The sequence below is a fragment of the Carcharodon carcharias genome, chromosome 1 (assembly GCF_017639515.1).
Source record: "Carcharodon carcharias isolate sCarCar2 chromosome 1, sCarCar2.pri, whole genome shotgun sequence".
Taxonomy (NCBI): domain Eukaryota; kingdom Metazoa; phylum Chordata; class Chondrichthyes; order Lamniformes; family Lamnidae; genus Carcharodon; species Carcharodon carcharias.
Window position 1 is genome coordinate 819,243 of NC_054467.1, and position 15,330 is coordinate 834,572.

The 15,330-nt window shown below is 47.3% G+C and overlaps 1 protein-coding gene across 2 annotated transcripts in view; it reads left to right on the plus strand.

Annotated features, from left to right (window-relative positions):
- srp72 (signal recognition particle 72) overlaps positions 1-5,343 on the plus strand; it is a 76,006-nt gene extending 70,663 nt beyond the window's left edge. Inside the window, exons 18-19 of one of the 2 annotated variants that reach the window (XM_041193020.1) lie at positions 2,872-3,031; positions 4,876-5,343. In XM_041193020.1, coding sequence (XP_041048954.1) covers positions 2,872-3,031; positions 4,876-5,056 — 341 coding nt within the window. In that variant the 3' untranslated portion in view covers positions 5,057-5,343. Of the gene's footprint in view, positions 1-2,869; positions 3,032-4,875 lie in introns of those variants that run through there. The other variant, XM_041193029.1, reaches the window with a different exon arrangement.
- The last annotated feature ends 9,987 nt before the right edge of the window (positions 5,344-15,330 follow it).

Sequence of the window (15,330 nt, forward strand, 5' to 3'; positions counted from 1 at the left end):
AAATTGAGAGTATTCCATCACACTCCCAACTTGTTCCTTGTAGATGGTGGACAGGCTTTGGGGAGTCAGGAGGTGAGTTACTCACCGCAGAATTCCCAGCCTCTGACCACAGTAACTACAGTATTTATATGGCTGGTCCAGTTCAGTTTCTGGTCAGTGGTAAACCCCAGGATATTGATAGTGATTATAAAATCACACACTTCATTTGTTTTATTGCAAAAAATCTCAGTGAATTACTGTTGTAGTCCAACTTGTAGAAGGAGCAGAGTAAACTGGGCAGCAACTTCCTGATTTCCATATTTAACTGCATGTATGTGGACAAGGGATGTTGTTGTCTGATTTGCTCCTTAATAATGGTGAATACTGATAGTCTCACTATTTCTAAGCCAAAATTGGGCCATTTATAAAAGTCAGTTACTCTGTTTAAAGGCAACAAATTTCATTCGCCGAGGAAAAGTACTAAAAATGGACAGCATAGATATTTTGACAAATCTCATGTCACAAATAATCATTCACAACCAGCAGAAACTGTCAAGATATCGCTTTGAGATTACTATTTTAGTTCAACTTTTAAATTTAGAGTTTGGAACCAAAGACTGACAGCTGCACTATTACTCTTGTACATTTGAAACAAAGAAATAGCTTTTTTTCTTTACTTTTTGTTCATAACAATTTAGTAATTAAGAAATGACATTTTTCTTAAAAAGTGTTTTTTGCTTCTGGCATCAGTGGTAATGGGCCTTGTTGCAATAATATGTCTAGTGATAATTTTATCTGAATAAGGACTTCATCGATTCTAAAACGTTCCAATAAAATTACCTTAATATTAGAGCCTTCTTGCTCTTTAAGTATAATTATCACAAATGTTTCAGATCTAATTACATAATAGCTAGTTTTGACTGTGCTCCTCCTATCACCAAATTAGTTCCACTGGTTCTTGCAACAGGCTGGTAAATAAATTTTTGTATACATTACTTCACTCTGAAAGATGCTGACCTTTCCAATGACACCCTTGGGATGTGGGAATCACTGGCAAGGCCAACATTTATTGCCCATCCCTAAGTGCCCTTGAGAACGTGGTGGTGAGTTGCTTTCTTGAACTGCTGCAGTCTATGCGATGAAAGATTTCCAGTGTTGTCGGGGAGAAGTTCCTGGATTTTGACTCAGTGACAGTGCAGGAACAGCGATGTATTTTTAAGTGAGAATGGGAAGTGACTAAAGGCAACTTGCAGGTGGTGATGTTCCCATCTGTTTACTGCCCTTGTCAATTAGTGTTAGCTCAGCTACTCCTCAAGATAGAGCAGAGATCTAGAGACAGCACCGCAGTCGATCACTTGTACTGCCAATTGTCAGTATTTCTTTTTTCTGCTGCTCTATCGCTGGAAAGTTTAAACACTACATACTTTTGCTTTCCAACTCTCCTTCAATCACCCACCGTCCCCCCACCTGCCCCAAATAAAGCATGGGACATAAATGACAACTTGCTATGTGGAGAATTGTGGGCATAAGTAATTGTCATGCCACAATGCACTATAGGAAAGAACTGTTCCAATATTATCAGATGGGGCCACTATCATTGCTGTACTGGCAAGGTTATTTTTATTTCAGAGCTTTTATATTAGATAACAATTTTGGAAGGAAAGAAACTAACCAGAAAAGCCTGTCAATTACTGCTTTAAAAAGTGAAAATAGCTAATATACATGAATTAGGAGCAGGAGTAGGCCACTCAGCCCCTTGAGTCTACTGCACTATTCAATCAGATCAATGCTAATCTGATTGTAACCTCAACTCCACATTTCCACCTACCCCCAGTAACCTGCTTGGCCTAAATAGCCAAGTGGTTATGGTACTGGGTTTGTAACCCCAAGATCAAGAGTTCAAATCTCACAATGGCAAACGATGAAACAATGTAACTCAAAAGAGTTACTCAAGTCAGTTTCCCACTGGAGGCAGATTTTGCTTGGCCTAAATAGCCAAGTGGTTATGGTACTGGGTTTGTAACCCCAAGATCAAGAGTTCAAATCTCACAATGGCAAACGATGAAACAATGTAACTCAAAAGAGTTACTCAAGTCAGTTTCCCACTGGAGGCAGATTTTGCTTGGCCTAAATAGCCAAGTGGTTATGGTACTGGGTTTGTAACCCCAAGATCAAGAGTTCAAATCTCACAATGGCAAACGATGAAACAATGTAACTCAAAAGAGTTACTCAAGTCAGTTTCCCACTGGAGGCAGATTTTGCTTGGCCTAAATAGCCAAGTGGTTATGGTACTGGGTTTGTAACCCCAAGATCAAGAGTTCAAATCTCACAATGGCAAACTATGAGAAACTATGTAACTTCATCTGAAACAGATGGAAACGTGTTTGTGCTCGAAAGAATTACTTCCTGTTCCCTGGGCACACATTAATGTTTTCATCAAAATGGTGTCCAAAAACTACAAGCACCAGAAGTGTGCACCCACATTGCGGATATTATTTTTTTAGGCTTGGCCTAAATAGCCAAGTGGTTATGGTACTGGGTTTGTAACCCCAAGATCAAGAGATCAAATCTCACAATGGCAAACTATGAAACAATGTAACTTGATCTGAAGCAGATGGAAACAGGTTTGTACTCGAAAGAGTTACCCCCAGTAACCTTTTGCCCTCTTGCTTATCAAGAATTTATATATCTTTGCCTCAAAAATATTCAAAGACTCTTCTTCCACCACCTTTTCAGGAAGAAAGTTCCAAGACTCATGAACCTCAGAAAACATTTCTCAGCTCTTGTCTTAAATGGATGATCCCTACTGAAAATATTCATAATGATTCCACTTTATTGAGCTAAACCAACATCCATCATGTATCATTGGCTTGTTTATCTTTTATTGTGCAGGTAAACTGCCTAAAAATTATGATCCTAAAGTGCCTCCCGATCCGGAACGATGGCTTCCCATGCGGGAACGTTCATACTATCGTGGGAGAAAGAAGGGGAAGAAAAAGGAACCAATAGGAAAAGGAACTCAAGGAGCAACATTGTCCGCAGCAGCAGAACTGTGAGTGTTAGTCATTGTGGGATTATGTGCCAATAGTAAAGAATACTGCACAGTGTTTGGCAATGTTCAGGAAAGGAGTCTAATTGTAGGGGAAGAATGGTCTCTTTCTGTGCTTTTAAGATTCCAGGATTCTAACGGTGTGTAGTTATGATGAGTTTCTATGATTCTGTTGTTTGGGCAGCTTATGGGGTATCCCAGTTTTTGCCTTACCTCAGGCCCAGGAATCTTAATTCATGTTTCCGCTAATTTGCAAATATATAAAGTTGCTAAAGCCTACAGCTCTTTGGATGAATTCTAAACCAGAGCACAGCAGTCTCTAAGTCTCCTGGCTTACAAGATTTAAGCAGGTCCAGCCAGCAGTTAGGAAACATAAGTACAAATGGGACTTTATTGTTTGGGATTAAGGTCTGTATTTGGGCCACATGTGACCTGGAGGTCATGGCTTACCTAGCGACTCAATTTCATCAAATCGGGACAGAAAAGTTGAGAAAGAAAAGCAGCCGAAGCACCCAGCATTGACCAATGCAACGGAAATGACAAAGGCCCACAACCTGCTCAGTCACCCCTCCAACGTTGTCCTGAGTAACGTCTGAGGAATTGTGCCAAAATTGGGAGAGCTGTCCCCCTAGTAAAGCAGCAGCCTAATCTAGACATACTCAACGAATCATACCTTACAGTCAATGCCCCAGAATCCTTTTTCACTGTGCCTGGGTATATCCTATCTCATGGCAAGACAGCATTGTGAGTATACAAGCAAAAAACTGCGGATGCTGGAAATCCAAAACAAAACAAAAATACCTGGAAAAACTCAGCAGGTCTGACAGCATCTGTGGAGAGGAACATAGTTAACATTTGGAGTCCGTATGACTCTTCAGCAGAACAGTATACAGTTGGGAAGGAGTAATCCTAGGAGTTCTCAACATTGTCTGTGGACTGTATGAAATTTCATGGCATAAAATCAAACATGGGCAAGGAAACCTGCTGATTATCATTTACTCCCCTCTCTCAGCTGATGAATCAGTGCTGTTCCATGTTGAACACCACTTGGAAGTGACACCGTACGTAGCAAGGGCAGAGAATGTACTTTGGATGGAGGACTTCAATGTCCATCACCAGAGTGGCTCAGGAACATCCCTACTGACCAAGCTGGCCAGATCTTGAAAGATGTTTCTGCCAGACTAGGCCTGCAGTAGGTAGGGAGAGAGTGTCCAGTCACATCCAGTCGTTAATGGTGGTGGACAATTAAATATCTAACTAGCAGAGGCGGCTCCAAAAACACCCATTGCTCAATGAAGGTGGAGCTTAGCACGCCAATGCAAAAGGCAAAGCTGAAGCATTTGCAGTGACCTTCAGGCAGAAGCACTGAGTGGATGATCCATCTCGACTTCCTCCTGAAGTCCCCATCATCACAGATGCCAGTCTTCAGCCAATTCAATTCACTCCAGTGATATCAAGAAATGGCTGAAGGCTGTGGGTCTTGTCAACATTCCAACAATAGTACAGAAGAATTGTGTTGCAGAGCTAGCTGCACTCCAAGCCAAGCTGTTCAATACAGGAACAACACTGGCATCTACCCAACAATGTGGAAAATTCTTCAAAGTTAAAAATATAGTTCAGTACAAGCATTATCATATCACAACTTGTAAAGCATATTATTTACAATCAGTCAAGAGTCTTTATGGCTCATGTTAATTATCAAGAAAAACCACTAAGATTCTTACAACTCTTAAACTAGGTTCATAAATTTGACACACACTGCTTATAATGCCCTAGTAAGTTGATTGAATATGTTTATTTACTGTACTTTAAAGCCCATGTTAATGATGCTCTGACTTTTATTCCAGTGATGCTAGCAAGACTGTGAGCAGCCCACCCACATCCCCACGACCTGGGACTGCAGCAGCAGTTGCATCTTCCAGCAACATTGTGCCCCCTCGGCAACAGAAGCCATCTGCTGCCTCTAAGAAAAAACAGCAACAAAAAAAGAAAAAGGGTGGAAAAGGGGGGAGATTGTGGAATATGTGATGACGACACAATCGGATCATGGGGTACATATTCTGCCTGGGCATAGAGACTATTAAATCTTAATCAGTGTACAATGCATTGGAAACTTTAATAATAAAGGGCTTGATGTGAAGGTCATTTAAGTGTTTGAATGTTAATTTTATTCCAGATGCAGTCACCTATACTGGTACACAGGCAGCTATTTTTTTAGCTTATGAGAACCAAACAAATAATTCTTATCATTATGCACCCTTTTCTTAGTTCTACCATGATTGTTACAAAGTCTTGAATTAAAGTTTACATGCAAAGTTGGTGTGGTGCTCATTTATACATGTCATTGTGTTCAGTTTTGTTACATTTCATCAGTTTTGAATAGTAAGTGCTTGTTAACAATCCAGTTTAAAATGTTAAGTGCCATATGGTGTTCATGGTAGAATTTTTACTGAGAGAAATTCTTTGTGGAACTTACTTTTAAAAGGTGGAAGTGGATGCGAAGTTACACTTAACAGTGGGGCTGGAAGTTAAAAGAGCTTGAGAAGGGGTGAGACTGAGCACGGAGCTGAGGAGGTAAAAGAGTGCAAGGAGGAAACACAGGACAAAAGAGCGGAGACGCAGGATATAAGAGCGCGAGGAGTGCAGAGACGCAGGATAAAAGAGCACGACGAGTGCAGAGACGCAGGATAAAAGAACGTGTGGGGAGCGGAGGCGCAGGATAAAAGCGAGCAGTGCAGAGACGCAGGATAAAATAACGCGAGCGGTGCAGAGACGCAGGGTAAAAGAGTGAGGAGTGCAGAGAGGGGTGCAGAGACTGGATAAAAGAGAGCAGAGACTCTGGATAAAAGAGCGCGAGGGGAGCGGAGGCGCAGAATAAAAGAGCACAAGGAGTGCAGAGACGCAGGCTAAAAGCGCAAGGAGTGAAGAGACTCTGGATAAAAGCGCACGAGGAGTGCAGAGACGCAGAATAGAAGAGCGTAAGGAGTGCAGAGACTCAGGTTAAAGAGCGTGAGGAGAGCAGAGACGCAGGATAAAAGAGCGAGCAGTGCAGAGATGCAGGATAAAAGGAGCGCGAGGAGTGCAGAGACGCAGGATAAAAGAGTGCGAGGGGTGCAGAGTCTCTGGAAAGAAGAACACGGGAGCGGAGGCGCCGGATAAAAGCACGAGGAGTGCAGAGACGCACGGTAAAAAGAGCGCGAGGAGTGCAGAGATGCAGGGTAAAAGAGTGTGAGGAGTGCAGAGACGCAGGATAAAAGAACGCGAGGGGTGCAGAGACTACATAAAAGAGCACGAGGAGAGCAGAGCCATAGGATAAAAGAGCGTGAGCAGTGCAGAGACTCAGGATAAAAGCGCGAGGGTTGCAGAGACGCAGGATAAAAGAACGCGAGCAGTGCAGAGATGCAGGATAAAAGCGCAAGGAGAGCAGAGACTCACAATAAAAGCGCGAGCTGTGCAGAGACACAGGATAAAAGAGCGTGAGCGGTGCAGAGACACAGGATAAAAGAGCGTGAGGAGAGCAGAGAAGCAGGATAAAAGAGTGCGAGGGGTGCAGAGACTCTGGATAAAAGAGCGCGAGGGGAGCGGAGGCGCAGAATAAAAGTGCGAGGGGAGCGGAGGCGCAGAATAAAAGTGCAAGGAGTGCAGAGACGCAGGCTAAAAGAGCGCAAGGAGTGCAGAGATGCAGGATAAAAGCGCGCAAGGGGTGAAGAGACTCTGGATAAAAGCGCGCGAGGAGTGCAGAGACTCAGGTTAAAGAGCGTGAGGAAAGCAGAGACGCAGGATAAAAGAGCGAGCTGTGCAGAGACACAGGATAAAAGAGCGAGCAGTGCAGAGACGCAGGATAAAAGGAGCGCGAGCAGTGCAGAGACGCAGGATAAAAGCGCAAGGAGAGCAGAGACTCAATAAAAGCGCAAGTGGTGCAGAGACACAGGATAAAAAAGCGAGGAGTGCAGAGACGCAGGATAAAAGAGCATGAGCGGTGCAGAGACGCAGGATAAAAGAGCGTGAGGAGAGCAGAGACGCAGGATAAAAGAGTGCGAGGGGTGCAGAGTCTCTGGATAAAAGAACACGGGAGCGGAGGCGCAGGATAAAAGCACAAGGAGTGCAGAGACGCATGGTAAAAAGAGCGCGAGGAGTGCAGAGATGCAGGGTAAAAGTGTGAGGAGTGCAGAGACGCAGGATAAAAGAACGCGAGGGGTGCAGAGACTACATAAAAGAGCACGAGGAGAGCAGAGCTGTAGGATAAAAGCGCGAGCAGTGCAGAGACTCAGGATAAAAGTGTGAGGGTTGCAGAGACGCAGGATAAAAGAACGCGAGCAGTGCAGAGACGCAGGATAAAAGCGCAAGGAGAGCAGAGACTCACAATAAAAGCGTGAGCTGTGCAGAGACACAGGATAAAAGAGCGTGAGCAGTGCAGAGACACAGGATAAAAGAGCGTGAGGAGAGCAGAGACGCAGGATAAAAGAGTGTGAGGGGTGCAGAGACTCTGGATAAAAGAGCGCGAGGGGTGCAGAGACTCTGGATAAAAGAGCGCGAGGGGAGCGGAGGCGCAGAATAAAAATGCAAGGAGTGCAGAGACGCAGGCTAAAAGAGCGCAAGGAGTGCAGAGATGCAGGATAAAAGCGCGCAAGGGGTGAAGAGACTCTGGATAAAAGTGCGCGAGGAGTGCAGAGACTCAGGTTAAAGAGCGTGAGGAAAGCAGAGACAGGATAAAAGAGCGAGCAGTGCAGAGACGCAGGATAAAAGGAGCGCGAGCAGTGCAGAGACGCAGGATAAAAGTGCAAGGAGAGCAGAGACTCAGAATAAAAGCGCGAGCGGTGCAGAGATACAGGATAAAAAAGCGAGGAGTGCAGAGACGCAGGATAAAAGAGCGTGAGCGGTGCAGAGACGCAGGATAAAAGGGCGTGAGGAGAGCAGAGACGCAGGATAAAAGAGCGTGAGGGGTGCAGAGACTCTGCATAAAAGAGCGTGAGGAGAGCAGAGACGCAGGATAAAAGAGTGAGCCGTGCAGAGACACTCGATAAAAGAGCAAGTAGTGCAGAGACGCAGGATAAAAGAGCGCAAGCAGTGCAGAGATGCAGGATAAAAGTGCGAGGAGAGCAGAGACAGGAGAAAAGAGCACGAGGGGTACAGAGACACAGGATAAAAGAGCACAAGGAGTGCAGAGACGCAGGATAAAAGAGCGCGGAGGGGTGCAGAGACGCAGGATAAAAGCGCAAGGAGAGCAGAGACTCAATAAAAGCGCAAGCGGTGCAGAGACACAGGATAAAAAAGCGAGGAGTGCAGAGACGCAGGATAAAAGAGCGCAAGGGGTGCAGAGATGCAGGATAAAAGCGCACAAGGGGTGAAGAGACTCTGGATAAAAGAATGCGAGGGGAGCGGAGGTGCAGGAAAAAAGTGCAAGGAGTGCAGAGACGCAGGATAAAAGTGCAAGGAGTGCAGAGACGCAGGATAAAAGAGTGCGAGGGGTGCAGAGTCTCTGGATAAAAGAACACGGGAGCGGAGGCACAGGATAAAAGCCCAAGGAGTGCAGAGAGGCAGGATAAAAGAGCGTGAGGAGTGCAGAGATGCACGGTAAAAAAGCGCGAGGAGTGCAGAGATGCAGGGTAAAAGAGTGTGAGGAGTGCAGAGACTCAGGATAAAAGAACGTGAGGGGTGCAGAGACGCAGAATAAAAGAGCGCGAGGAGTGCAGAGATACTGGATAAAAGCGCAAGGAGAGCAGAGACGCAGGATAGAAGAGTGTAAGGAGTGCAGAGACTCAGCTTAAAGAGTGTGAGGAGTGCAGAGACTCAGGATAAAAGAGCATGAGGAGAGCAGAGATGCAGGATAAAAGAGAGAGCCGTGCAGAGAGGCTGGATAAAAGAGCGCGATGAGTGCACAGATGCATGGTTAAAGAGTGTGAGGAGTGCAGAGACACAGGATAGAAGAGTGTGAGGCGTGCAGAGACTCAGGATAAAAGAGCGCGAGGAGTGCAGTAACGCAGGATAAAAGAGCATGAGCAGTGCAGAGACACAGGATAGAAGAGCGTGAGGAGTGCAGAGACTCAGGATAAAAGAGCGTGAGGAGTGCAGAGACTCAGGATAAAAGAGCGTGAGGAGAGCAGAGACGCAGGATAAAAGAGTGAGCCATGCAGAGACGCTGGATAAAAGAGTGAGCAGTGCAGAGACGCAGAATAAAAGAGCGAGCAGTGCAGAGATGCAGAATAAAAGAGCGAGCAGTGCAGAGACGCAGGATAAAAGAGCGCAAGCAGTGCAGAGACGCAAGATAAAAGAGTGTGAGGAGTATAGAGACGCAGGGTAAAAGAGAGTGAGGAGTGCAGAGACTCAGGATCAAAGAGCGCGAGGAGTGCAGAGACTCAGGATAAAAGAGCATGAGGAGAGCAGAGACTCAGGATAAAAGAGCGCGAGGAGTGCAGAGATGCTGGATAAAAGAGCAAGCAGTGCAGAGGCGCAGGATAAAAGAGCGAGCAGTGCAGAGATGCAGGATAAAAGAGCGCGAGCAGTGCAAAGATGCAGGATAAAATCACAAGGAGAGCAGAGACTCAGGATAAAAGAGCGCGAGCGGTGCAGAGATGCAGGATAAAAGAGTGTGAGGAGTGCAGAGATGCAGCGTAAAAGAGTGTGAGCAGTGCAGAGACTCAGGATAAAGGAGCATGAGGGGTGCAGAGACTCTGGAAAAAAGAGCCCGAGGAGAGCAGAGACTCTGGATAAAAGAGCGCGAGGAGAGCAGAGACTCTGGATAAAAGAGCGCGAGGAGAGCAGAGACTCTGGATAAAAGAGTGCGAGGAGAGCAGAGACACAGGATAGAAGAGCGTAAGGAGTGCAGAGACTCAGCTTAAAGAGCGTGAGGAGTGCAGAGACTCAGGATAAAAGAGCATGAGGAGAGCAGAGATGCAGGATAAAAGAGAGAGCCGTGCAGAAAGGCTGGATAAAAGAGCGCGAGGAGTGCACAGATGCATGGTAAAAGAGTGTGAGGATTGCAGAGACACAGGATAGAGAAGTGTGAGGCGTGCAGAGACTCAGGATAAAAGAGCGGAAGGGGTGCAGAGACGCAGAATAAAAGAGTGCGAGGAGTGCAGAGATGCTGGATAAAAGAGCAAGTAGTGCAGAGGCGCAGGATAAAAGAGCGAGCAGTGCAGAGACGCAGAATAAAAGCGCGAGGAGAGCAGAGAAGCAGGATAAAAGAGCGCAAGGAGTGCAGAGACGCAGAATAAACGAACGCGAGGAGCACAGAGACTCAGGATAAAAGAGCGTGAGAAGAGCAGGGACACAGAATAAAAGAGCGCGAGGAGTGCAGAGATACTGGATAAAAGCGCAAGGAGAGCAGAGACTCAGGATAAAAGAGCGCAAGCGGTGCAGTGACGAAGGATAAAAGAGCGTGAGGAGTGCAGAGACTCAGGATAAAAGAGCGAGCAGTGCAAAGACTCAAGATAAAGGAGCATGAGGGGTGCAGAGACTGGATAAAAGAGCGCGAGGAGAGCAGAGACACAGGATAGAAGAGTGTAAGGAGTGCAGAGACTCAGCTTAAAGAGTGTGAGGAGTGCAGAGACTCAGGATAAAAGAGCATGAGGAGAGCAGAGATGCAGGATAAAAGAGAGAGCCGTGCAGAGAGGCTGGATAAAAGAGCGCGATGAGTGCACAGATGCATGGTTAAAGAGTGTGAGGAGTGCAGAGACACAGGATAGAAGAGTGTGAGGCGTGCAGAGACTCAGGATAAAAGAGCGCGAGGAGTGCAGTAACGCAGGATAAAAGAGCATGAGCAGTGCAGAGACAAAGGATAGAAGAGTGTGAGGAGTGCAGAGACTCAGGATAAAAGAGCGTGAGGAGAGCAGAGACGCAGGATAAAAGAGTGAGCCATGCAGAGACGCTGGATAAAAGAGTGAGCAGTGCAGAGACGCAGAATAAAAGAGCGAGCAGTGCAGAGATGCAGAATAAAAGAGCGAGCAGTGCAGAGACGCAAGATAAAAGAGTGTGAGGAGTATAGAGACGCAGGGTAAAAGAGAGTGAGGAGTGCAGAGACTCAGGATCAAAGAGCGCGAGGAGTGCAGAGACTCAGGATAAAAGAGCGTGAGGAGAGCAGAGACTCAGGATAAAAGAGCACGAGGAGTGCAGAGATGCTGGATAAAAGAGCAAGCAGTGCAGAGGCGCAGGATAAAAGAGCGAGCAGTGCAGAGATGCAGGATAAAAGAGCACGAGCAGTGCAAAGATGCAGGATAAAAGCGCAAGGAGAGCAGAGACTCAGGATAAAAGAGCGCGAGCGGTGCAGAGATGCAGGATAAAAGAGTGTGAGGAGTGCAGAGATGCAGCGTAAAAGAGTGTGAGCAGTGCAGAGACTCAGGATAAAGGAGCATGAGGGGTGCAGAGACTCTGGAAAAAAGAGCCCGAGGAGAGCAGAGACTCTGGATAAAAGAGCGCGAGGAGAGCAGAGACTCTGGATAAAAGAGCGCGAGGAGAGCAGAGACACAGGATAGAAGAGCGTAAGGAGTGCAGAGACTCAGCTTAAAGAGCGTGAGGAGTGCAGAGACTCAGCTTAAAGAGCGTGAGGAGTGCAGAGACTCAGGATAAAAGAGCATGAGGAGAGCAGAGATGCAGGATAAAAGAGAGAGCCGTGCAGAGAGGCTGGATAAAAGAGCGCGAGGAGTGCACAGATGCATGATAAAAGAGTGTGAGGAGTGCAGAGACACAGGATAGAGAAGTGTGAGGCGTGCAGAGACTCAGGATAAAAGAGCGCGAGGAGTGCAGAGACGCAGAATAAACCGTGAGGAGAGCAGAGAAGCAGGATAAAAGAGCGAGCTGTGCAGAGAAGCTGGATAAAAGAGCGAGCAGTGCAGAGATGCAGGATAAAAGCACGAGGAGTGCAGAGACGCAGGATAAAAGCGAGCAAGGTGTGTAGAGACTCAGGATAAAAGAGCGCGAGCGGTGCAGAGACACAGGATAAAAGAGTGTGAGGAGTGCAGAGACGCAGGATAAAAGAGCGGGAGGGGTGCAGAGACGCAGAATAAAAGAGTGCGAGGAGTGCAGAGATGCTGGATAAAAGAGCAAGCAGTGCAGAGGCGCAGGATAAAAGAGCGAGCAGTGCAGACATGCAGGATAAAAGAGCACGAGCAGTGCAAAGATGCAGGATACAAGCGCGAGGAGAGCAGAGAAGCAGGATAAAAGAGCGCAAGGAGTTAAAGACTCAGGATAGAAGAGCGTGAGGAGTGCAGAGACTCAGGATAAAAGAGCGCGAGGAGTGCTCAGACGCAGGATAAAAGCGCAAGGAGTGCAGAGACGCAGGATAAAAGCGCGCAAGGTGTGTAGAGATCAGGATAAAAGAGCGCGAGGAGAGCAGAGACACAGGATAGAAGAGCGTAAGGAGTGCAGAGACTCAGCTTAAAGAGTGTGAGGAGTGCAGAGACTCAGGATAAAAGAGCATGAGGAGAGCAGAGATGCAGGATAAAATAGAGAGACGTGCAGAGAGGCTGGATAAAAAAGCGCGGGGAGTGAACAGATGCATGGTAAAAGAGTGTGAGGAGTGCAGAGACACAGGATAGAAGAGTGTGAGGCGTGCAGAGACTCAGGATAAAAGAGCGTGAGGAGTGCAGAGACGCAGAATAAACCACGAGGAGAGCAGAGAAACAGGATAAAAGAGCGAGCTCTGCAGAGAAGCTGGATAAAAGAGCGAGCAGTGTAGAGACGCAGGATAAAAGCGCGAGGAGTGCAGAGACTCTGGATAAAGGTGCGGAGGAGTGCAGAGACGCAGAATAAAAGCGCGAGGAGAGCAGAGAAGCAGGATAAAAGAGCGCAAGGAGTGCAGAGATGCAGAATAAACGAACGCGAGGAGCGCAGAGACTCAGGATAAAAGAGCGTGAGAAGAGCAGAGACGCAGAATAAAAGAGCGCGAGGAGTGCAGAGATACTGGATAAAAGCGCAAGGAGAGCAGAGACTCAGGATAAAAGAGCGCGAGCGGTGCAGTGACGAAGGATAAAAGAGTGTGAGGAGTGCAGAGACTCAGGATAAAAGAGCGAGCAGTGCAGAGACTCAAGATAAAGGAGCATGAGGGGTGCAGAGACTGGATAAAAGAGCGCGAGGAGAGCAGAGACACAGGATAGAAGAGTGTAAGGAGTGCAGAGACTCAGCTTAAAGAGTGTGAGGAGTGCAGAGACTCAGGATAAAAGAGCATGAGGAGAGCAGAGATGCAGGATAAAAGAGAGAGCCGTGCAGAGAGGCTGGATAAAAGAGCGCGATGAGTGCCCAGATGCATGGTAAAAGAGTGTGAGGAGTGCAGAGACACAGGATAGAAGAGTGTGAGGAGTGCAGAGACTCAGGATAAAAGAACGGGAGGGGTGCAGAGACGCAGAATAAAAGAGCGCGAGGAGTGCAGAGATACTGGATAAAAGCGCAAGGAGAGCAGAGACGCAGGATAAAAGAGCGCGAGGAGAGCAGAGACACAGGACAGAAGAGTGTAAGGAGTGCAGAGACTCAGCTTAAAGAGTGTGAGGAGTGCAGAGACTCAGGATAAAAGAGCATGAGGAGAGCAGAGATGCAGGATAAAAGAGAGAGCCGTGCAGAGAGGCTGGATAAAAGAGCGCGATGAGTGCACAGATGCATGGTAAAAGAGTGTGAGGAGTGCAGAGACACAGGATAGAAGAGTGTGAGGCATGCAGAGACTCAGGATAAAAGAGCGCGAGGAGTGCAGTAACGCAGGATAAAAGAGCATGAGCAGTGCAGAGACACAGGATAGAAGAGCGTGAGGAGTGCAGAGACTCAGGATAAAAGAGCGTGAGGAGAGCAGAGACGCAGGATAAAAGAGTGAGCCATGCAGAGACGCTGGATAAAAGAGTGAGCAGTGCAGAGACGCAGAATAAAAGAGCGAGCAGTGCAGAGATGCAGAATAAAAGAGCGAGCAGTGCAGAGACGCAGGATAAAAGAGCGCAAGCAGTGCAGAGACGCAAGATAAAAGAGTGTGAGGAGTATAGAGACGCAGGGTAAAAGAGAGTGAGGAGTGCAGAGACTCAGGATCAAAGAGCGCGAGGAGTGCAGAGACTCAGGATAAAAGAGCGTGAGGAGAGCAGAGACTCAGGATAAAAGAGCGCGAGGAGTGCAGAGATGCTGGATAAAAGAGCAAGCAGTGCAGAGGCGCAGGATAAAAGAGCGAGCAGTGCAGAGATGCAGGATAAAAGAGCGCGAGCAGTGCAAAGATGCAGGATAAAACCGCAAGGAGAGCAGAGACTCAGGATAAAAGAGCGCGAGCGGTGCAAAGATGCAGGATAAAAGAGTGTGAGGAGTGCAGAGACTCAGGATAAAGGAGCATGAGGGGTGCAGAGACTCTGGAAAAAAGAGCCCGAGGAGAGCAGAGACTCTGGATAAAAGAGCGCGAGGAGAGCAGAGACACAGGATAGAAGAGCGTAAGGAGTGCAGAGACTCAGCTTAAAGAGCGTGAGGAGTGCAGAGACTCAGGATAAAAGAGCATGAGGAGAGCAGAGATGCAGGATAAAAGAGAGAGCCGTGCAGAGAGGCTGGATAAAAGAGCGCGAGGAGTGCACAGATGCATGGTAAAAGAGTGTGAGGAGTGCAGAGACACAGGATAGAGAAGTGTGAGGCGTGCAGAGACTCAGGATAAAAGAGCGCGAGGAGTGCAGAGACGCAGAATAAACCGTGAGGAGAGCAGAGAAGCAGGATAAAAGAGCGAGCTGTGCAGAGAAGCTGGATAAAAGAGCGAGCAGTGCAGAGATGCAGGATAAAAGCACGAGGAGTGCAGAGACGCAGGATAAAAGCGCGCAAGGTGTGTAGAGACTCAGGATAAAAGAGCGCGAGCGGTGCAGAGACACAGGATAAAAGAGTGTGAGGAGTGCAGAGACGCAGGATAAAAGAGAGGGAGAGGTGCAGAGACGCAGAATAAAAGAGTGCGAGGAGTGCAGAGATGCTGGATAAAAGAGCAAGCAGTGCAGAGGCGCAGGATAAAAGAGCGAGCAGTGCAGAGATGCAGGATAAAAGAGTGCGATGAGTGCAGAGATGCAAGATAAAAGAGCGAGCCGTGCAGAGACGCTGGATAAAAGATCGAGCAGTGCAGAGACGCAGGATAAAAGAGTGCGAGCAGTGCAGAGATGCAGGATAAAAGAGTGCGAAGGGTGCAGAGATGCACGATAAAAGAGCGCGAGGAGTGCAGCGATGCAGGATAAAAGAGCGAGCAGTGCAGCGATGCAGGATAAAAGAGCGAGCAGTGCAGAGACGCAGGATAAAAGAGTGTGAGGAGTACAGAGACGCAGGGTAAAAGAGAGTGAGGAGTGCAGAGACGCAGGATCAAAGAGCGCGAGGGATGC